Genomic DNA, 23,577 nt, shown 5'->3' on the forward strand with positions numbered 1-23,577 from the left:
GTGCATGTGTACTGCTATGTATTCTCAACAGTTACAGGTAAGTAACTTGTTCCTTCTCCAGCATGGGGTCTGGCATGGATTCATGCCAGATTCTGCGGCTTTTCACTTGGTCATACTGCCACTTTACGTGCTACCAAATCTGAGTATGGCTGCCAGAGGCGGGGCTTAGGGAGAGGGCGGTCATTGGCTGGGGGCAATATGACCCAGAGACCAGTGATTGGTTACTACTAAGAAAGACAGATCAGAAACGAAACTGATAGAGATTTTTTTTTTCCTATACTGACGATTCCCAGCCTGACGACGGGGAATATTCATGAGCATGTGAATCCATGCCAGACCCATGCTGGAGAACAACAGTTACAGTTACAGGTAAGTAACTTGTTCCATCTGTTGAGGGGGCAAAGAAGGAAAGTTCTTCTTTTACCGGCTCTGCCGAGGTTCCTTAGGTTAAGATTCGCACCTCTTTGCAGTTGGGCGATTGGCTCAGCGTGTTGGATCTTCAGGATGCGTACATGCATATCCTGATTTGGAATCCACACAGGAGATACCTCTGCTTCCCTTTGGGAGAGGAGCACTTCCAGTTTCGGGTGCTTCCTTTAGGCCTCAGCTCGGCACCGCGTGTCTTCACGAAGATGTTGGTGATTGTGGCCTATCTTCGTCTCCAGGGTATCCATTTCTATCCCTATTTGGACGACTGGCTCCTACGCAGCCCTTGTCCGTTGGCAGCAGCAGGCAACCTCCAGTCTCTCCTTCAGCTCCTGTTGCATCTTGGGTTGTCGCTGAACTGGCGGAAATCCTCCATGACGGTCTCACAGGACCTGACTTTCCTGGATTTTCGTTGGAACACGATCGACTGCCGAGTGTATCTGACCGTGGACAGAATGGCCGATCTGTCGGCCACGTGTCAGATGTTTGCGCAGTCGCAAAGCATGTCGGCCTGGTGGTTCCAGAGGCTTCTGGGCCTCATGGCTTCGTGTGTACTGGCTCTTTCTCTTGCTCCTCTCAAAATGAGACGGACCCAGATGGCTCTTCGGAGTTCCTGGCATCAGGCTGTGGACCCGGATGCCAAGCGGATAATGATTCCGTATTCCATGAGAGTGGACCTGGACTGGTGGTTATCTCTCAGCAACCTGTCAGTGGGCGAGGGTTTCAGGACCCAGCCCCCATGGTGACGATCACGAGGGACTCCTCCCTTTTGGGGTGGGGTGCGACTTTAGATCTTCAGGTCTCGGACCTCTGGTCGCCTCCGGACAAGCTCCTGCACATAAATCATTTGGAGCTTCTGGCGATCTTTCTGGCGCTCAAGGCGTTCAGACCGCTCATTGTCAACAAGGTGGTCCGCATAAGAACGGACCATGTGGTATCAATGTATTACATAAACAAGCAAGGGGGAATGAAGTCTCCCCCTCTCGTGGACCTGTCCATCCAGATTTGGGAGTGGGCCGTGCTTCATGGGGTCTGGCTGCTTGCAGTGCACACACCGGGCAAGCTGAATGTCACTGCGGATGCCCTCAGCCGGCGGACAGTGGTCAGCTACGAGTGGGAGTTGAAGGCGGAGATCCTCTCATGGATTTTCTCGCGTTGGGGCACACCGGAGGTGGACCTCTGCGCCACGGCGGTAAACAAGAAGCTTCCTCACTACGCCTCCAGAGGGGGGCTGGGAGCCTCCTCTCTTGGGGATGCTCTCGAGATTCCATGGCACATCATGAGAGCTTACGACTTCCCGCCTCTCCCCCTAGTTCATCGAGCAATTTGGAAGTTGAAGAGCTCTGTCAACTTCTCTTCTACTGATGGCTCTGTGGTGGCCGCTCAGGTTTTGGTTTTCAGAACTTCAACACCTGTCGGTGTGTCCGCCGATCAGGTTACTAGTAACTGCCGATCTTCTTCACCAAGGGGAACAGATGTGGCACCCCTCCCCACAATCGCTTAACTTGGCGCATGGTGCCGGAGTTCAAGTCTCTAGAGCGTTTGGGCTTGTCTGCGGATAGCATGCGCATTATCCAGGCAGCCAGGAAACCCTCGACCAGATCCCAATACAAGAGTAAATGGCTCGGGTTTCTGTCATTGGTGTTTGGAGAAAGAATTGGACCCGCGGGTGGCAACAATTGACACGGTGCTGTCCTTCATATCCTCCCTAGCAGAGCCAGGGGTTCATGTTCTGTCTTGCAGGACTTATCTATCAGCGGTTTCCGCTTAACTCTCTACAGACCGGTGTTCTTATGCTCTAACTAACCCGGTGGTGAAGAGACATTTTGCTGGCTTGACACGCATCTACCCTCCGGTTCGTATTCCGCACCCGCCTTGGGACCTAAATGTAGTCCTGACGGCGCTATGCCATAAACCCTTTGAGCCAATGGCTACGGTTGACCTCGTACGTGTCCTGGAAAGTGTCTTCTGGTCGGTGTTACGTCAGCGAGGAGAGTAAGTGAGTGAGCTCCAGGCATTGTCGGTGGAGCATCCTTTCTTGGTCTTTCACAAGGACAAGGTAGTCCTTCGGACAAACCCAGCTTTCCTACCAAAGGTAGTGACCGAATTCCATCTGAATCAGTCGATTTCCCCTTCCGGTCTTTTTTCTACCTGGACAGGACTTCCGAGCTTCGGAGTTCTTCCCAACTTTTTGTGACCTTCGGTAACCCTCAGGGCAGGCCGGCGTCTAAGGCATCTATTTCCAGATGGATTGCCGCCTGTATCACGGAGTCTTTCACCGTCCAAAAGCTGAAAACTCCTAAAGGTATCCATGCACACCTGGTGCGGGGCAAGGCAGCCGCGGTTGCTTTTCAGAAGTATGTTCCCTGGGAGTCCATCGCTAAAGCGGCTACTTGGGCCTCCCCATCTGCTTTCTGTAAGCATTACTGCCTCGATATGAGCTCTAGAGCTGACGCTCAGTTTGGCCAGGCTGTGCTGAAGAATCTGTTTCAGTAAGGGGTATTTCCATCCACCCATAGTTCCTGTAAGGAGTGCTTGGGAATCTCCCATAAGTATGGAGGAAAGGGGACTGGATGTAGGAGTATTACCAGGTTACTCACTGTAGTGGCCCCCTTACTCCTAGTCCATAGTCCCCTTTCCTCCATACGCCCGCCGTCCCCTCTAATAAGGTTCCTCTGTTATTGCTAAAAGGTCTCTGACCTGGCGATAGAAAAGGACTGATGGGCGATGCGTGGAGCCGAGATGGGTGGGGTTACGGCCGCATGCAGGGCCCCGCGTAGAAAGAGAACAAACAATTTTGAAATTTTTTGGGTGCTTTTACAAAGCGCTCCGGTCCCGTCCCACTGGACGGAGGGATGTCCCATAAGTATGGAGGAAAGGGGACAATGGAGTAGGAGTAAGGTGGTCACTACGGTGAGTAACCTGGTTATTCTCTTTGGTTTGGCACTTTAGACTGTCCCGGCACCTTTTACATCATAACGACTGGAGCACATGTTGTGCTGCTCAGTTTCAGCGATATCCATTGCTCTAGTTGTCTGTCTCACTACCGGTATTCACATTGGGACATGTGTGAATTTTGTCATGCGTCCTGACCAGCTGTTTTAGTCCCCACTGCAGAATGCATACAGTTTAGGGAAGGAAGTGAGGTGCTTTTTCCCTATGGAAAACGGGAATACCTTGTTCTACTAGCGAGTCTCCTTCACCCCCTCCCCCCCAATCCCCACCTTAGGGTGGTCTCCCCCCTCATGTGCTCTTCCCTCAGGTAGCTGCCCCCAGGGTCATTTCGGCAGCTTTTGACTTTTCCCTGGCCGCTAGATTGGTCAACTCCTTCTAACCCACCCTAATTCACACTCCTGCCTAGCTTTGCAGCTTTTCTACCTACCTTTATTGGTTTTGGCTAGATTTCAATGTCTCGCTGTTCGCCATACTAGGTTGGCCTCCCAAAATCCAACCCCTGGGCTGATTTTGGAATTCCATCTTAACCATTCAGGTGGCTTTTTCTACTGTTAATGAGCGCATGCATGGGTTTATCCAGGCATATATAAAGAATATCAATTGACACTGCTTGACCATGTTAATCTCAAAAACTGAGATTGCATTATCACATGTAGGCCTTGCTAATCTACCTGTTCTATAGTCATGTCAGGTCTTGACTTATATCCACCATTTATGCCACTTTGACTTCTATTTTCTTGGGATGGACTGACATGTGTATGTACCTCATTAAATGCCCTTGCTGCACCCATCTTTACTCAGTCTACGGGGATTATAACTCCCAATAAGACCCTCAAAGGGTGTGTAAAATGATCAATTAACCTTTAGCACCGGGGCGTGGGGTGCAGCCAATCTAGATCCACAGATTGTGGTCTGAATCCTCTCGGCTCGCGTTCCACGGAACCTGCCGGCTGCCTCCCCTGCCCCACTTACCTGATTGTTGCAATGGCAGATTTTTACAATGGCGGCATCCGCTGTGCTTCCCTCCTTCACTTTGGTGATCACCATCAAGATGGAAAGAGGGGCTCTGTATGGAGTACCGCCTTCCACAACCACGGCGGCAATATCGACAAAGGATTTTCGCTTGTTCAATGAAGAAAAACTCTTTCTACCACTTTGGTAACCGGCAGTACTAATGGTGCACCCGGGCAACACCAGGGAGGGGGGCTGGTCTGGGGGGATGGTCTGTGGGGGGGGTTACGGCCTGGGGCCCCTGTTAATCACACTTGCTTTGCTTGGGCTGTTAATTCAGACCGCCATGCCATTACCTTCTGTTATTGTCAGGGGAACTGGTGCATATTGCCACATTATAGACATCTCATCCAGACAATGTTTGACATGCAGTCAAGAAGTTTCTAGTATGGTCTCCATTCCAGACATTCTATGTTAAAGAGCAGCCAGGGACACAAAACATCTTGGAGAATCATGTGTAACTAAAGCAAAAGAGGTGATGGCTGGACGTTTTGGAATTCATCTTAATCTCTGGCATTGCTCTGGGCAATCCTCCAGACCATTGTTCTTCGCCTCCCCCAAGCCATTACAAAAAGGGAAAGCCCATATGCAAATCGGGCTTGGTCCCATCCCAAAAGGGACACTGCAGGCATAACTGCTTGCTGACATCCTTTCTGCACGCGACCCCAAGCATCCCCAGACAAGTTTCATGCCTTGTTGGGCCTTATTAGTGTGGAGTAGCTTGGGTGTCTAGGCCCAGCAGGCACTGGACCCATGTCTGGGCATACACGTCCCACTCGGAGGGACTACAGCAAAAGCCCTCACTTTTGTCAGAGGTTACGATTAATTTGAAACCTTCCTGCCATCAGCGCTTTTGTTTTCCTTCAGTGTAACTGGAAAAAAAAATTGTTTTCAATGCAAAAGATAAATCATGGAACAATGCAAACATTTATAAAGGAAAAACATTCACGTATCTAATGGAAGCTCATGCTAAAATGTTTCTGGTTGAAGTTAACAATTATTGCCTAGCTTTTTAACTTGGATGTTTTTTTACCTTTTTTTAGGAAATACCATTCAGATTTAAAGCACAACAACTTGCTCGCCTTTTTATAAAGCCAGCTTTGTTGTTAAATTATCATAAATTAAATTGTCATTCAATTTACCAACATGATTTTGTCTACTTAGCTAGCGGTAAACAGGTTTTTCTTCAACACAGCTCAAACCCTATTACTATTTCCTCCATGAGTTTAATAGCCTTTTAGAACAAATATGGCCGCCTGCTTCACCTTCGATATAAGGTGGGTTATTAACTTGGATAGTGACCACCTCCATTGGTCAATAAGGGCAGTGCACAACATTTGCACTCTTCCTTGACTAGTGAGAATTGACTCTTGGCGAGTAAGAAATTGTATTCTGTATGTAGAATTGAGGTGAGACATTTTATGGCTGGCTAGTAACTTGCTTGCAACTTGAAATTTTTACCCTTGAATAAGGCTATGTTAACTATTTGTATGCATCCTGGTCTGAATTTGATATTTGCTAAATTTACTAAACCAAGTGTTCCCAGGTTGGACATTTGCTGTAAAGAGTCCTTGCCACCTATCTGTACTTTTTGTTTTGGTTTGGTGGTCCATTTATCACCCTGCCTTCTTGGCCCCGTCCTGTATCTGTAACCCTGTTCTTACAGTCGCCATGTATCCCCCTGACCTGTCACTGTAAGGCCAGCCCTCCGCCGCTGTTGCCCTGCCCTCCGCCGGTGTTTTCACCTGCCCTCATGTTATTGTGATATCGCTCGAGTTTCCGTGAAGTCGCTGTATGCCCCACAGCACCCATGTGTCACCTGTAATTCTGCCTTCTTGGCCCCCCATCCTGTCACTGTAATCCCACCCTTCCAGTCGCCATGTATCCTTCCGCCCCATGTCCTGTCGCTGTAGGCCCAGCCATCCAGTCCCTGTGATGTCCCTGAGTGCCCATACCTGCCAGCTCCTATGGTGTTGCTGTTTACGCATGCCCCTAAAGCCCCGCCTGGAACCCTCTAGCCCCTGTGACAGTATGCCCAGCCTGCTAGTCCCTGCAACGTCCCGATCGCGCCCTACCACCCCCAGCCCCATGCTGTCGATGCATACCGCCCCATGGTCCAGTAACGCCATTGGTTTACGCAGCCCCTCACGTCCCTTGATGTCACTGTGTACCCACTTCCCCTGGATCCCACTGTTCCACTGCTGCCCAGACCATCCCGTCACAGCGCCAATCCTCCGATACAACAGGACGCAACTATGTGCACAGCCCTAGACTCCGACTGTAACGCAACACGCCCTTCCTCCTGGCACCCATGATATCGCTGTACACCCATGGCCCTCTTGTGTCCCACATACTGACAGCCTGCCCATCCCCTCTCGTCATGTAATCTCTGTACCTCTTGCCCCTGCATGCTTGTCGTTTGGCCCTACCACAGCCCCTGCAATGCGTACCCAGCCCTTCAGGTCCCCACTGTCCATAACTCACCACTTGTTTCGAAGCGCATCATGCTTGGGTGCTCCATGCATGAACCATCATATATCATTGCTTCTGATGTTTGTTAATCTGCTTAGAATCACATGCTGTGCATAGGTCCGACATCCAGTGGTCACTGCGGAGTATTGCATTTTGTTTTTCGTAGTCGAAAAGGGGACGTCGACAAGGCGTGTCTGTAACACTATCCCTATAGTGACGTGCGTTGTACCCACAATCCCTCACGCGTCGAGGTCCCTCAGATTGTTTTTTTCCGCCCAGATACTGGTCGCCTTTACGCGGAGCTCCTCGAGAGACATTGCAGATTTCATCTCCTCGACCTTTGGTCGTTTTCCTATATAATATAAAACATATCGATCCTCCCCTCGACACTGTTGGAAGCTTCTCCGCCGAGCAAGATCTTCGACGGAGGGGACGAGCGGAGGAGATCCTTCGGCGTTGCCGAACACGTGGCCTGGCCTCGCAGGCCAAATACAGTAGGGAGAGTGGGGGTCGTGGGACATCTCTAATTCTTTTCTGAGAATGCCTTTCCTTTTCCCCTTCCTTTCCCTTGGGGTGGTTATCACGTTTTATTGCCTCAGCTATGGAGAGGACACCCTTTAGGTTTTGCCCGCTTTGCAAGGGCAAGTTTACTTGGAAGGACAAGCATTCACTGTGTAACCGCTGCTTGCCCCTCGATCACAAGGAGGAGGGTTGCACGGCTTGTCGGCTTCTTAAGCCGAAGACTCTAAAAGACATAGGGTCAAAAGGTGGGCGGCCTACGCTATGTCGAAGGCCAACGCCCCACCCACCGTCGCTACCTCCGACAGTGACAAGGAACGTGATGATACGACCTCCGCTACGGAAGTCGAAAACCCCCCTAGAGAGCGCACACGCGCTTCGTCGTCTGTCCCCGGCCCCGACGGGCTCGGCTCACGCCCTGCTTATAGGGATGAACACCCCGGCGACACTGACGCACACAAGACCACACATAAGCACACAACCCATGGCTCTTCTTTGCCGAAGGCAAAGAGAGCATCAGCGCCCAAGGAGACGCAGGTTTCACCGGCGGCCTCCTCGGACCGTTCGGGTTCGAAGCCCCTCTCGCAACCGCAGCCGCGACCAGCGACTGGGCTTTCGGCAAAGAAGGGCGCCGCCCCCAAATCATCGGCCGGAGCGCATCAGCAGAAAGCGCATGCCGCCGTAGAGCGTTCGACACCCATAGCGTCGAAACCACAGCTCCCCGCGGACAAACGAGTCGCTGAGAGCTTGGCGAGGATCGTGGTATCCGACGCCCAAAAGCGTACGCCGAAAGACACGTCGAGCGCTACGCAAAGGTCGAAAGACACACCGGAAGGCTTTTCGGAAGGCGACGGGACACTTTCCTCGACGCTATGGGAGAGGTCGAGCCGTGTTCAGCTACAAGACACCAATTTTCCCCCGCTAGACCGCTCAGGGGTACCCCATGAAACCATGGAAAGGCTCCATCTCTGCATGGAAAGGATGGAGAGGTTTATGAATGCCCAAACCCTCCCACTCCAAAGAGAATAAGAGAAGGGCCTCAGGAGGACCCCAGGGCCAAAATTCCAAGATTAGTCAATCCCCACCAGGACACAGCCTCAGACTTCCACAGTGTGTATGACCTCACTGGGGAAGAACTTTATTTTGAGGAAGAGGATGATTTTATAGACGAGGAAGACGGTCGGAACCAGGAGGAAGGTTGGACGACAGCCCAGACTCGGTAGGAGAAGGCTTCGGAGAAAATCCAGAAGAAGGACCTTCTCACCCCTGGCAATCACCATCAATATATTCCGACACTGATGTCCTGAATCTAAATCCTCCTGACATTTCACCGGTTAGAAACACGTCTCCCATCGACGATCAACCCACATTTAATGCCCTGTTGCGCAGAGCAGCAGCACACTTCGAACTAGACACTGGGGAGCTCTCTCCTGAATTAGACTTTGTAGAAAGGGTAATTAAGGAGAAACCCCCGGTCAGTCAGACAATTCCCCTCCTCGCTTCGGTGAGGAGAAGAATCATCCCTTCGCTGTCCACACCGGCACTAATCAGAAGGGTCAATCCTAGAATTGAAAAACTTTTCACTCCTTCACCCTCAGACCCGCTGTACATCAGGGGACATTCCATTCCGGATTCCCTGGTAGTAACCAACACAAGAAAGAGGGCAGGGCTACCACTCTCCACCAGTGAGGCACCACCTGACAAGGAGGGCAAGCGGTTATATGCCCTTGCTAAAAGAATTACATCCTCGGCCGCATATTCGGCAAGAATTGCCAACAACAATTCTTTGCTCGCGAGCTATGCGGACGCGCAGTGGGCTAAACTGCGCAAAGACGCCGAAGAAGCGCCAGAACCATTACGTACACGCCTGCTTTCAACTATTGGCGAAGGAACCCAGGTCAACCAGAGTATTGTGAAGAGCTCTCTGGATGCGGCAGACTGCGGGACGTTCCCTAGTTCAGGGAATAGTCCTTAAACGACACGTATGGCTGCGCAACTCAGGGTTCAAACCGGAGACACAGGCGTCTTTAATAAATAAACCTGTTGAAGACTCCAACCTCTTCGGGAAGGCAGTGGATGAGGCTCTGGAGATGGCTAAAAAAGAGTTCGATACAATCAAAACTCTTGACCAAATCTCTAAGCCCGCTACCAGGCGCGGATATGGCAATAAACGCTTTTTTCGTGGCCAGCGCCAACAACAAAACCAGCAGCAACAGTACCCTGCCACCAACTTCCAGACCAGTAGTGGCCAGTACAGTCAAAGAGGACAGCGTCGGGGCAAAGGAAGAGGGCGAGGGTCAACCCCCAGAGGTTCCCAAGCCCCTAACAACACCAAGTGACGCGAAGATTCGCGTCCCCTCCCATGCAACGCCGGTCAGGGGCCGGATAACTTTCTTTCTTCCAGCATGGGAGGGTATAACGTCAGACCGCTGGGTACTTTCCACCGTAGCCCACGGATACTGCATCGAATTCAACAGTTCCCCAACATACAGACCCCCGAGGGGACGACGCATGTCACCGGAACATCTTCCCATCCTTCTACAAGAAGTACAGCAACTGCTGGAGAAGGGAGCCATAGAGGTCGTGCCTCTATCTCAGGTAACGGAAGGTATTTATTCAGTGTACTTCCTTGTACCCAAAAAGGATCTAACCATGCGCCCTGTATTAGATCTGCGCCCAGCGAACAAGTTTATCAAACCCCAAAAGTTTTGTATGGTGACCCTACAGGAAGTGATCCCACTGCTATCACAGGGAGATTACATGACAACATTGGACATGAAAGATGCATACTTTCATATTTTAATGTTGCCAGCGCACAGAGTACCTCCGGTTCATGATAGAGGGCAAACACTACCAGTTCAGAGTGCTACCCTTCGGCATAGCATCAGCACCGAGGGTATTCACGAAGGTACTGGCAGTGGCAGCGGCCCACCTGCGCAGGTTGTCCATCCCAGTTTACCCTTACCTCGACGACTGGCTCATAACAGGGGATTCTTACGAAACATGCTTCTCCAATACCCAAAAGACGGTAGACCTTTTGTTCCTGTTGGGCTTCTCCATCAACGAAAAGAAGTCCAGCCTAGACCCCAGCCAAATCAAACAATTCCTAGGGGCTCTAATTCAAACAAAGGACGGCCTCGTCTTCCCCTCCAAAGAGAGGGTTCAAAACATGTTGTTTCAGATCCCTCAATGTGTGTCCGGTCGAGAGGTGACGGTACGCAAAGCAATGCGCTTGCTAGGCATGATGGCGTCGTGTATTTATTTGGTACCTCACGCGCGCCTGCGCATGCGTCCTATGCAAGAGTGGCTCAACAGCCAGTGGTGTCAGGCCAGCGGACTATGGGACGATCTATTAGTGGTCTCGCAGGCCTTAGTTCTCTCGCTATGGTGGTGGACAAAAGAAAACCTAGAAAAAGGGAAACCCTTTGCCACACCCGCGGCGGAAGCCACTCTAACCACAGACGCATCCCTCACAGGATGGGGGGGCTCACCTATCCCATCAGACTGCTCACGGAGAGTGGACTCCGAGCGGTGTTCAAGGCGCTAAAAGCCTTCCAGGAACACCTACAAGGCAAGACAGTGATGGTCCTTACAGACAGCACCACAGCCATGTATTACATCAACAAGCAGGGGGGAACCCACTCTCCAGGCCTGTCCAAACTGGCCCAGAACATATGGAAGTGGGCTCTCAAACAGAATATGTTCCTCCTGTCACAACATGTACCAGGGGAACTCAATCTGCTGGCAGACAAACTCAGCAGAGATTTCCCCCTGCCCGAAGAGTACGAATGGCGACTGCACGAAGACATCGTCTTCGACGTCTTCACGCAATGGGGATTCCCAGAAATAGACCTGTTCGCAACCCTGGAGAACTCACAATGCCAAAGCTACGCCTCCAGGTACCCCCAAAATCAATCCAAGGGGAACGGTCTGTCGATTCGATGGTCAGGGAAATTTGTTTATGCTTTTCTCCCGACTCCCCTTCTCAACAAGGTGGTGCACAAAATGCACCAGGAACAAGTAACCATGATACTCGTGGCCCCAATGTGGGCCCGACAGCCATGGTTCGCTCACTTGATGGAGATGTCTCTATCTCCCCCAGTGAAACTCCCCTGCCCGTACAACATGCTGTCACAAGACAGGGGCAGGACGCTGCATCCATGCCCCCAGAACATGAATTTAGCAGCCTGGCTCCTGAGGTCGTAGAATTTGGACACCTACAGCTCCCGCAGAGATGCATGGACATCCTCAGGGAAGCCAGAAAACCTAACACTCGCCACTGCTATTCTAGCAAATGGAAGAGATTTGTCATCTGGTGCAGAGGAAAGAGCATCAACCCAATTGACTGCTCTCCCACACACATTGTTCTATACCTGACCCATTTATTAGATTCAGTTCTAGTGTTCAATTCCATTAAAGTCCACCTAGCGGCACTTTCTGCATACACCACTTCCCAACTCAAAGTGTTGTGGTGGAAGATCCCTGTTATAAAGGCCTTCATGGAGGGAGTAAAAAGAATACACCCCCCGATAGCTGACCCAGCTCCCGGATGGGACCTTAACGTGGTACTTACAATACTCATGGGATCACCCTTTGAACCCATGCACAAAGCAACTCTTAAAGACCTCACTCTCAAGACTGCTTTCCTAATAGCTATTACCTCCATCAGGAGAGTAAGTGAACTACAGGCTCTTTCTATTATAGACCCCTTTGTTACAGTTCACAAAGATAAAGTGGTTCTACGCACTCACCCAAGGTTTGCTCCAAAATTCATCTCAAAATTCCATGTAAACCAGTCTATAGAACTACCAGCGTTCTTTCAAAATCCTTCCAACTTGGGAGAAAGGACTCTGCACACACTAGATGTGCGCAGAGCGGTCATGTTCTACATGGAAAGAACCAGATCACTGAGGAAGACTAATCAGTTCTTCGTCTCGGTGGCAGCAGGAAGAGAAGGGGGATGCAGTTTCAAAGTCCACTATTTCTAGATGGATTGTCCAATGCATCACTCTCTGCTATACTCTTGCTAAGAGAGAACTGCCCTTTAGGCCAAGAGCACATTCTACTCGAGGCACGGGGGCGTCCATAGCATTCATTGCAAATGTTCCCCTTGAGTCCATCTGCAAAGCGGCTACCTGGAGTTCTGTGCACACCTTTACAAAACACTACTGTCTAGATGCACTCTCTAGATCTGACTCCCAGGTGGGACAGGCAGTATTAAGACATCTTTTCTCTACTGTTCCTTCTCATAACCCACCGCCAACTCCGGTTACTGCTCGCTAGTCTATGCACAGCATGTGATTCTAAGCAGATTAACAAACATCAGAAGACAATGCATTACTTACCGTAAAAGCATTTCTGGGGTTGTATCTGCTTAGATTCACATGCGCCCACCCTTCCTCCCCGCTCGGATGGAAGGAACATAGACTTCTTCTATATTTCTCTCTTTTCTGTACTCACTCACGTCTAGAAGGCTCCCTCAGGGCAGAAAAATACAAACAGAGGGACCTCGACGCGTGAGGGATTGTGGGTACAACGCACGTCACTATAGGGATAGTGTTACAGACACGCCTTGTCGACGTCCCCTTTTCGACTACGAAAATCAAAATGCAATACTCCGCAGTGACCACTGGATGTCGGACCTATGCACAGCATGTGAATCTAAGCAGATACAACCATCAGAAATGCTTTTACGGTAAGTAATGCATTGTCTTACTTTCTACTCTACACCATCACTCAACTAGAGTACATCTATACCCCTTTGAAATATTCAGCCTAGCTGCTCACGTACGAACACTACCCCATGAACACCTCATCACTCTAAGAAAACGCAGCTATATCCATGACAAACTGGCCTAGCTGCTCACATAAGCGTCCTACAGGACTAACACAGCCAGAACCCAATCTTGGTGCCCACCCACCAGACTGCACGCATTCAACTGATTTCTCCACCAACACACCTAATGCTAGGATGCAGCTACCATCAGGAAATTTGACCAGTTGCACACAACTGGTGCACCCACGCACCTTACAACACTAACTCTTCTCCCTCTACTGACCTGAGGTCCCTGATGGCATTCAACCTACCAGCGCGTTCAGGTCATATAGATATATAGAGCGCTATATAAATGCCAAATAACAGAACTACTTTTACTGTTCCCTTTTTCGTTTTAGCCTGCTCCATTTCAGAGATTATGCACATATCGAAATCCATGTGAACCTTTAAGTAGCTTATGACTGACTAAATATGGTCCCAGTGTTGCCATACAGATTGTACATTTCAAGATGACTCCTGCCCTTCACACCCCAAGTTTTGATCAGTTATGTTTGGATTTAATTTCAACCAATTGTGTCGCATAGATTTTTGTTGGATCCTCCTTGTTTTAATGTAATTGCCCTGTTGCACTGCAGGCCAGTTGTGTTTTAAATAGGTTTGTATAACAATACCCCTACCTAAATCAACATCTAACTCCACAGGGGGAATATATATGTAATTTTATAAAGGAGATAGATCCAAACTGTACACCAATTATCTCCACTACACAACCCAGGTCCCAGATTACCCGGCACACTACGTCCTTAAAAAAACTATTCATTGATATATCAAAAACCATAATGTAAATTTCTTCAAAAATATATTCAGTGTTCAAACATAAATTGACCTAAAAACACAGAACACAGTGGATACAAAAATACCGAAGTTCATCTAAAACAACCTAACACAATAAGACAGACACAAATGACAATACACAAATACATTCAGCTTTCTTAATGTGTCATAAAAATGATTCCTTAAGATTCATTTTTATGACACATTTAGAATGTTGGATGTATTAGTGTATTGACGTGTGTTCTGTGTTCTGTTTTTGGGTCAATATGTTTTAACATTTAATATATTTTTGAATAAATTTACGTTATGGTTTTTGATATATCAATGCATACAGTCCATTTCTTACGCACTGCAGGCCAGTTTCATTGCATTCCATTTCAACTAGCATATTTTACCCTGAATATGTAGATGGGTGGGTGGGAGTATGGGGGGGGCGGGGTGAGGGATTGGCTTTTTTTTTTTGGTCTGTCTCTTCGTGGCGCCACCCCAAACCCAGTGACAAGGGATTCGATTAAGTACTTGCAAAATCAGTTTTAACCTGCTAGGCAATCTGTGTACCATCTGGATTTGATGGATAGATGAAGCTGGTGCTGGTATATGTTGGTTAAATCCTGAGTCCTAGGATTTTATCTAGATCTCTTTAAGGAATCCTGCTCAATGACCCTTTTTCAGTAGTTTAAGATGGGATTGTTCTGATGTAGATTATCAAATTGATATTTTGAATAGTACGTTTGAGTATATCCCAGGGAATATCTGTTGTGGTAGTTTAAGACAAAATGGGATATGAGGGAAGCTGTATTAAGAAGGCAACCTAAATTGTTGGAAAAACAAATTGGGTACACCTCAGTGTTTCAGGGGACAGTGTTTATCTTCACTTTTGCGAATCATGGGCTGATGTCATTTCTGGGGGTTGAGAGGGGGTGTGTAAGGGGGGGGGATGTAGTCCGTCCCCATGAGGCTATGGTGGTGAGTCCTCTACCAAACAGTCCTCCTAGTAGTGGTAACAAGCGGGAGGACCTCATAGTGTGGGACTCCCTTCCTGGGGAGAAGGATGTCCACCTGGGGAAAAGCCTCCGCACCTACCCTCATGGTCACCCTTTTCATCCACCCTTGATGGTAGAACCATGTTCTACTGTAAACCCATCACTGTGATAAGTAGAAGGCCGACTGAGACGAACGTGAGAGGCATATGAAGTGATAAAATGCCAACTACTGTAACAAGGTGGCTCACTGGAGGCATGAAGAGCGCAGAGGCAACTTTTATACATGGTATTGTTGTTACGCGAGTCTGGCGTCAACAATATAAACAGGAAAGCAAGAATGGACAAAGGAGTTCTTATTGCAGAAGCTGGGAGTCTGTGAACGATGTCTGGCAAGTTCAAAGTCTGAGCACTACAGCCGGAGCAAGCTGGTCTCTCTGGGAGGAAGAGAGGAAAGGCACAACGTTTGCCGAGCATCCTGAGAACCAGCACGGAGCCGACTTGCTGGTGGTGGTGGTGGTGGTGGTGTAACCGCTGGAACGTGAACAATGTGGTCCAGAAATGACGCAGATACCATGAGCGGCTTGCAGAGCCTCGCAGGAAGCAAGACTGAGGCGCAAAGGCCTCAGAGACCCCAGGAAGAGCCATTTCCGCATAGCACCAAATGTAACTTTAACTGTAGGAAGACAGGGTGGGGTTCGGGAAGAGGCCCAGCTCACTCAGAGTGCATCAGGAGTCTTCTTCCCACATTGCAGTGGCAAAGTCAATACCACTGCTTAAGTAGATTTCTAAAATGTGTTATAAGGACACTGAGGAGCCTGGAAAATATGCTGATCATCCAGACGTTAAAGAGGCCAGAAAAAGTTGTGAGCCTTTCTACTTCCTGGAAAGGGTTAAATGGACTGATGCAAGCTTTCTGTAGCAGTGCCTGTTCTGATTGACTTTCCTTCTCGGTCCCTGCATCCTGGTTGCATTGGGTGTGTATGCATGGTACAAGGTCATGAATGGAATGCTCGGAGAATGATTGGAATGTTTGTATGTGAATGGGATTCCACCCATGGCAGTTAAACGATATAGCCTGGGTGGTGGGAGCCAGTGGGTTCCCTCTGTACTTCCCTAGCTCCTCAATGTACCTGATGAGACCTGATCTATGCTACTTTACTAAAGTAACCAGAAGTATACCTGCGACATCCCAGTGTATCCTTTGTGAGTAACCCTGACTTCCAGTAATAATGGTGCTGAAGGATCGCCATGGAGAAATTTGATGAGGGAACCAGGGAAGGGCGTCTGCCCCTGGCCCTGTTTTGATGGGACGCTGAAAGAATTCCTGTTGCAAGAAGACTGAAGCAAGCCATCAGGATAAGGGTGTCCTTTTCCAGGTGAAGGAACTTTACTTTTGTTATCGACTTTTGGTTATTGATTGAACTCTACTAATGAAATACAGAATCAACCGTTTTAAATCCCATGTTTGTTCAACTGAAAGTGTCAATTGTGTATTTTTATGGAACCGATTTATGACAAGTACGCAAATGTCCTTAATTTTAGTGTTGGTAAATTTTTTAAACAAATATTCCAACCAATGTCAATTGTTATGACACAAGGAGAGGCTCTTTAAAGTAAAGTAGTGTAGATCAGTATTAATGTAGTTTATTGGCAATTCTGGTCTTATCTTTATATTTACTAAAGTCTTTGTCTTAAACTTTTTTGATGTTCTGTTTTTTTTTTATTCAATAAGTGGTGTGAACCTTGTCTGGGGTGCTTCTAATTTTAGGCATTTTTCCTAAATCGATTTTTAAAGGTTTGTTAATTACGTAAATCTGAAACTGTTGTGCAAGGTATTTTTTTGTACCATAAATGCAACAATAAAAATACAAAAAAACACTTTTTGGAGGTTATTTTTAAATTTCTAGCCCTACAATACTTCTAGCTAGTTTTTGGATCAGTTCCTAAGATGGCATTTTTGTACATTCAGTTTCTTTTTGGCAGGTCTTTTTTTTTTTTGTTGGTTAGATTGGCTTTTTATTCACAGCGGGCAGTAGACCAGAACTGGCGGGAGCCATTTTCGCAACCGTATAATATGCATGGCTGTGGCATGGCAAAACTTCAGATTTTCTGTTGCCAAAGTATGCCAAACTTTTCAAGTTTGTATGATTTGAATAGTCATCCTCCCTGATGGCATTTCTTACATCATTTGCAGGTGTTTTGAATCTTATTCAGTATTCCTACTGATGAGCAAAATGTTGTTCAGACATGTTTGTTGTTGGAAGATACCTTCCTTCTCTCATGGCCTTTTTACTCATGTTTTTTCTTTAATGAGATGGTCTTAGATTGTAGCAGGTGTGGCTGCCTGGGAGAACCGCATTGAGAGTTGGCTCATATGTCCTTGATACATTTTAAAAAAAGCGCATACCACCTCATTTAATATTTTCACCCTCCAAGTGTACTAGTATTAATGGTCAGTTATGATCTTAAAATGCTGTTGGTTTTTAGAAGTACTATCTCCAATAAATATATGCTTTAACTATCAACAGTGACTTATAGTGTAATGGCGTTAAAAGCAAATCTTAAATTGGGGCCTATCTAGTGCCCATCACCTTGCAATGGACAGTACCCCTCGTACAGCAGACTTCCAACATGGTGGTGGGAGGGGCATGCAAAGAAAAGATGTTTCTGGTAGATGATGGTGGTGACTAGTAGGGAACAGCAGAATGTTAAAGTCCTGGGGAGACTGGTGGCTCAAAGTATCTGAATGCTTTGTGTTATGTGCCACAGTCCGAGAACATGTACCAACGTGAAGCTGGTGCTTAGGACAATGATAAATGGGGGCTATATTTGCAGGGTGAGGTGTTTTTGAAAGGTGCATGTACTGACTGCACAGGTTCCATGAGGTTGGTTCTTATCCTCCCCTTTTCTGCCGCACACCCCACTTGCCCTTCTGTGTTGTGTGGGACTGACTACTTTTTTTTATTTTTCTTCCTTCCCTGCTGCACACCTCTGGAATTGATGGGCACTTTTTACCAATTGTTGCACAGTGTTCTTTATCCCAGTCTGTGTTCATTTGTGCCTGTTTGATGGCTGTGTGACTAAAGGCTGTCTATCACTCCCTACTGCCTGCCCCATGTTTGGACATCACCTTGCTTGTAGACTACCAGGTTCCCTTCATGTCTTGACCCTGGTTCCTGATGCTCTGGACCGCGCAACCATTAAGCATTAACCCTATCATGTATTTGCTTCAGGAGTATCTTCTTGGTTCTGGGAGTAAAGCACAGACCATGAACATGCCACAGCAAAAGCATAAGTTAAAAAAAAATTAACCATGTGGAAACAATAGAAGACGACAACAGGGACAGAAGAAAGAAGCCATGGTGCAGAAAAGTCTGTTTAGTATGATCAGACTGGCTCTGGAGCTATTGGCCGTCCCAGACTACTTGACAGTCTGATTTCCCTCTGCCACCTTCTCATGGAACATACTGAAGAACAGTTCGGTAGTAGGGCAAAAATAAGACCAATGTAGCACCCCAGTAAATCCAGTTGGATCATGGTGTTGTTCAAGCTCCTAGATTTTCTATACTCTGGGAAATGATCTGCAGATGTCCGATTTTGGCTTGCAAATAGTTTGTAAGGCATCGGTGATGGTGAACATTTAAGATCCAGTAAACATGGTTATGAGTCATCCTTCATCTGTTCTGAAACCAATCAAAATTCCCTTTCTTTCCACAATGAAATGGTCACTTCAGTTCGTCGCTTTAGCTATTGTGAAACAACTCCCCTTTTAAACATTTCAGCATCAGTTATTAGCTTTTCAACTATGTGAAAGCATATTTTTCAAACTGCTTCCTTCCAACAGTACCATTTCTCCCTTTGAACATTTTGCCCCATCTATTTCCTTCCTTTTTACAGATGCCCACACCCACAGCCAATATTAAAACAGTTTGTTCAGCAGTTCACCCTTATGTCATGCCAGTGAAGCTACTGATGACAGCAAGCTTATTTTTGTTTTCTATGTTGATTTGAGTGAAAAATAATTCATTCTTATATTTATTCAGTCTTCCCTAGGTTCCTCTTCTACCTCATTCCAGTCTGTGAGTACCTACGGTCCCTTTAGCAGAATGCCAGCTTATAACCAGTTCAGTCAAAGTCCACTAGTGGGCCAGCAGTTTGGAGCAGTTGGTGTTGGTATGTACCTTACATTTCTTGCTAGTGTGGATTCTTTTAAATTAAGTTTTGTTTTTTAAGGTGGTATGTTGCAAAGAGTTATGAATGTGTTTGTATATATGTTTCTGATGTTTGTTAATTTGCTTAGAATCACATGCTGTGCATATAATCCTACATCCAGTGGTCAACGCAGAGTATTGCATCTTGTTTTTCGAAAGTCGAAAGGGGATGTCGACATAGGCGTGTCTGTAACACTATCCCTATAGTGACGTGTGATGTACCCAAAATCCCTCGCGTGTCGAGGTCCTCAGATTGTTTTCGTTTTGTGGTATCTGTCCCTGACCGGCACGGCTCTGGCCCTGCTTTGCGGGATGTACACCTTGGCGATGCCGACGGACCATTACACGTCACAAAACACAAAACCCCCGGCCATTCTTCGGGTAAGTCTAAGGCGGCCTCTGCGCCAACGGGGACGCAGCCGGCCGTCCTCGACGAACGGAAGGGTCGGCAGTGCTCCCCGCAGCTGCATTTGCACCTAGCGACCGGACCGTCAAATACAGAGGGCACTACCCCTAAAGTATCATCCGTCGAGACGCATCGCAAGAAGGTGTCCGTCGACGGCAAGGTTCTGGCTCCGCCGAAAACAACTCCTCACGATCGGCTCCTGGATGGGAGGATGGTCGCTGAGAGCATCGGGAGGATCGTCTCTGAAGACTCTCAGAAACAGCCGATGATGGAATCACCGAAGCCTGCTGAGAAGGTCAAGGAGACGCCGAGACCTAGCGGAGGTGCGATGGGAGCGCCGGAATCCTCCCCTAGGCCAAAGGAGAGACCCAGAGCCACTACTCCACCGTCTGGCCCACGGGACGGCTACTCGGAGGCAACAGGAGGGGGGGGGGGGATTTCCTCCACTTTGTGGGAGAGATCTGGACGCGGAGGAGCAAGCCTTTCCGCCCTTAGACCGTTCTGGGTATTGCCACTGGACCAGGGAAAGATTTGAGACCTATATGAACAAGTTGGATAGGTTTGTTTCCATTTCTGAGCACACCACACCTAAAAGGCCAAGGGATGTAATCCCTCAAGACTTTTTGACCCCCAGGAAGAGGAACTGTACACATGACCTCATTGAAGCGGACCCTCATGTTGACACTCGGGACAATGATGAATTCATGGATACTGAGGACCTACAAGATCCTGTAGGGGGCTTTGAGGAAGACCGCGACATGTGACCCACAGCCATGGCAGTCCCCTGGGGTGTCAACTGACCCTGATGCTTTAGATCTGGCCTCTCCACTGACTACTCTGTCAGAGAGCCTTCGTCTGTGGATGATCAGCCCACGTTTAATGCCATGCTACGCAAGGAGGCTGCACATTTTCAGATCGATATGGGGGAGACTGCCCTTGAGGTTGATTTTGTTGAGAAAATCATCAAAGAAAAGCCACCGGCTAGCCAGGCCATTCCTCTCCTTGCCTCCAAGAGGCGCCTCATTCCCTCTGTCTACACCAGCCTTAGTCAGGGGTGTTAACCCACAGATTGAGAAGCTTTTTACCCCATCCCCCCTCGGATCCTTTGTATATTAGGGGTCATTCCATCCCAGATTCTCTGGTGGTGACCACCTCAAGGAAAAGGGTGGGGGCCTCTGTCCACCAGCGAAGCGCCCCTTGATAAGGAGGGGAAGAAGCTCTATGCTCTCGGAAAGAGGATTACAGCCTCGGTGACATTCGCTACAAGTATTGCCAAAAATACCACCCTGTTGGATAGTTACACTGATGCCCAATGGGGCCTGTTGTGCGAAGGCCTGCAGGAAGTCCCTGAGCCTCTTTGCACCAGTCTCTAGGCCACTGTTACCGAAGGCACTCAAGTGAAGCAGAGCATCATTAAAAATACTTTAGATGCTGCAGAAACGGCTGGCCGTTCATTAGTCCAGGGCGTACTCCTTAAAAGGCATTCAAGGCTTAGGCACTCGGGGTTCAAGCCAGAGACCCAGGCGTCCCTCATTAACAAACCCCTGGAGGACTCCACCTTGTTTGGAAAGGCGGTTGATGACGCCCTGGAAACAGCGACAAAGGAGCATGAAACCTTGAACCCTGTACCAGATCACAAGGACCCCCCAATAAGCGCGGATATATCAATAGGTGCTTTTTTCGTGGCCAACGACAATCTCCGCAACAGTATACCTCAGCCAGCAACTGGTCCTCCCACAAGGAACCAGTGGTTACAACATGCCGTATGCTCAAAGGCCAATGTCGTGGCAAAGGAAGGGGTTGGGGCTCTACTCCTAGAGGCTCCCCGGCCACCGTCACTAAATGACCTGACAATTCGGGTCCCCTCCCATGCATCCCCGGTCGGGGGCCGGTTAACCTCGCTTCTCCAGTCATGGGAGGGGATTACCACAGACCGTTGGGTACTGTCAACTATAGCCCACGGTTACTGTATAGATTTCAGCCTGTCCCCGACATTCATACTTCCAAAGGGAAGACTTCTCACATCAGAACACCTTCTCATCCTTCAGGAAGGGAATCGCTGCTGCAAAAAGGAGCCATAGAGGGCGTGCCTCTGTCACAGGTAAAGGAGGGTATTTATTCAGTGTATTTCCTTGTTCCCAAAAAAGATCTAACCATGCGCCCAACGAACACATTTGTAAAACCTCAAATTTCGTATGGTGACTTTGCAGGAGGTAATCCCCCTGCTCACACAGGAGGATTACATGGCAACACTGGACATGAAAGATGCATACTTACATATTTCAATGTAGCCAGTGCACAGGAAATACCTCGGCTTCATGATAGAAGGCAAACACTATCAGTTCAAAGTGCTACCCTTCGGCATAGCCTCAGCGCCAAGGGTATTCACAAAGGTACTGGCAGCAGCACATCTCCGCAGGTTGTCTATTCCGGTTTATCCTTACCTCGACGACTGGCTCATAACGGGGGATTCTTACGGAACATGCCTCTGAAATACCCAAAAGACTATAGACCTCCTGTTCCACTTGGGCTTCTCTGCCAACGAGAAGTCCAGTCTTGACCCCCAGCCAAATCAAACAATTCCTAGGGGCTCTAATTCAAACAAAGGACGGCCTTGTCTTCCCCTCCAACGAGAGGTTCCAAAACATGCTGTTTCAGATCCCTCAATATGTAGCCGGTCAAGAGGTGACAGTACGCAAAGCCATGCGGTTGCTAGGAATGATGGCGTCAAGTCTTTACTTGGTTCCTCACGCGCACCTGCGCCCTATGCAAGAGTGGCTCAACAGCCAGTGGTGTCAGGCCAGTGGACAATGGGATGATTTAGTAGTTGTCTCGCAAGCCCTGGTTCTCTCGCTGCGGTGGCGGTCGAGGGCCAACCTCGTGAAGGGGAACACCTTCACCCCCCTCGCAGTGGAAGCCACTCTAACCACAGACTCATCCCTCACAGGATGGTGGGGGGGGGGGCCCCCCCCCCCCCTCACCTGTCCTGTCAGACTGTGCGCAGAGTTTGGACTTCAAGTCTGGCATCCAGCCATATAAACCTACTGGAATTGTTAGCGGTCTTCAAAGCACTAAAGGCCTTCCAGACACATCTGCAAGGAAAGACGGTGCTGATCCTCACGGACAGCACCACAGCTGTGCACTACTTGAACAAGCAGGGGGGGCACTCACTCTCCAGGACTGTCCAAGCTGTCCCAGAACATCGGGAAGTGGGTTCTCAACCACAACCTGTTCCTGTTGGCACAACATGTACCAGGGGAACTCAATCTCCTGGCAGACGGACTCTGCAGAAACTTTGCTCTACCCGCAGAGTACAAATACAAATGGCACTTACACGGAAACAGTCTCCAATGTTTTCGCACAATGGGGCTTCCCAGAGATCGACTTGTTCGTAAATGTGGAGAATGCCAAGATTACGCCTCCAGGTACCCCCAGAACCGCTCCAAGGAAACAGACTCTGGATAACATGGTCAGGGAAATTTGTCTAGGCTTCTCCACCCCTGGCCACCCCCCCCCCCCCCCCAAACTCAACTTCTCAACAAGATAGTGCACAAGATGCACAAGGAGCCAGTTTCAATGATACTGGTGGCCCCCATATGGGCCCGCCAACCCTGGTTCGCTCATCTGATAGAGATGTCACTATCTCCTTCGGTGAAACTACCGTACCCGTACAACATGTCGCAGGACAGGGGCCTGCCGCTGCACCCATGCCCGCAGACCCTGAACTTGGCAGCCTGACTCCTGAGGTCATAGAATTTCGACATTTACAGCTCCCTCAGAGATGCATGCACATTCTCAGTGTTAGGGGGAATTCTCTTATAATGCTAATTTCCCAAACCTAGTGAGTCCCCCAGCAGCTTTGCTGGATTTCTGGGGTTTGTTTTTTCTCCTGCTAAGAGTGAGACTTTTTCCTCCCACTCTTAGGCATGATTTGAGATATGTCTTTGACTTTGTATGTGCTTATGGGCTATGGGGTGTTTTACT

The 23,577-nt window shown here is 48.6% G+C and overlaps 1 protein-coding gene across 1 annotated transcript in view; it reads left to right on the plus strand.

Moving 5' to 3' along the window:
* Positions 1 to 23,577, plus strand: part of LSM14A (LSM14A mRNA processing body assembly factor) — a 777,373-nt gene that overhangs the window by 247,493 nt on the left and 506,303 nt on the right. Inside the window, exon 3 of the mRNA XM_069639395.1 lies at positions 19,020 to 19,149. Within this exon, the coding sequence (XP_069495496.1) occupies positions 19,020 to 19,149 (130 nt within the window). The remainder of the gene's footprint in view (positions 1 to 19,019; positions 19,150 to 23,577) is intronic.

Source organism: Ambystoma mexicanum, chromosome 1q, assembly GCF_040938575.1.
Source record: "Ambystoma mexicanum isolate Mex_15411 chromosome 1q, UKY_AmexF1_1, whole genome shotgun sequence".
Taxonomy (NCBI): Eukaryota; Metazoa; Chordata; class Amphibia; order Caudata; family Ambystomatidae; genus Ambystoma; species Ambystoma mexicanum.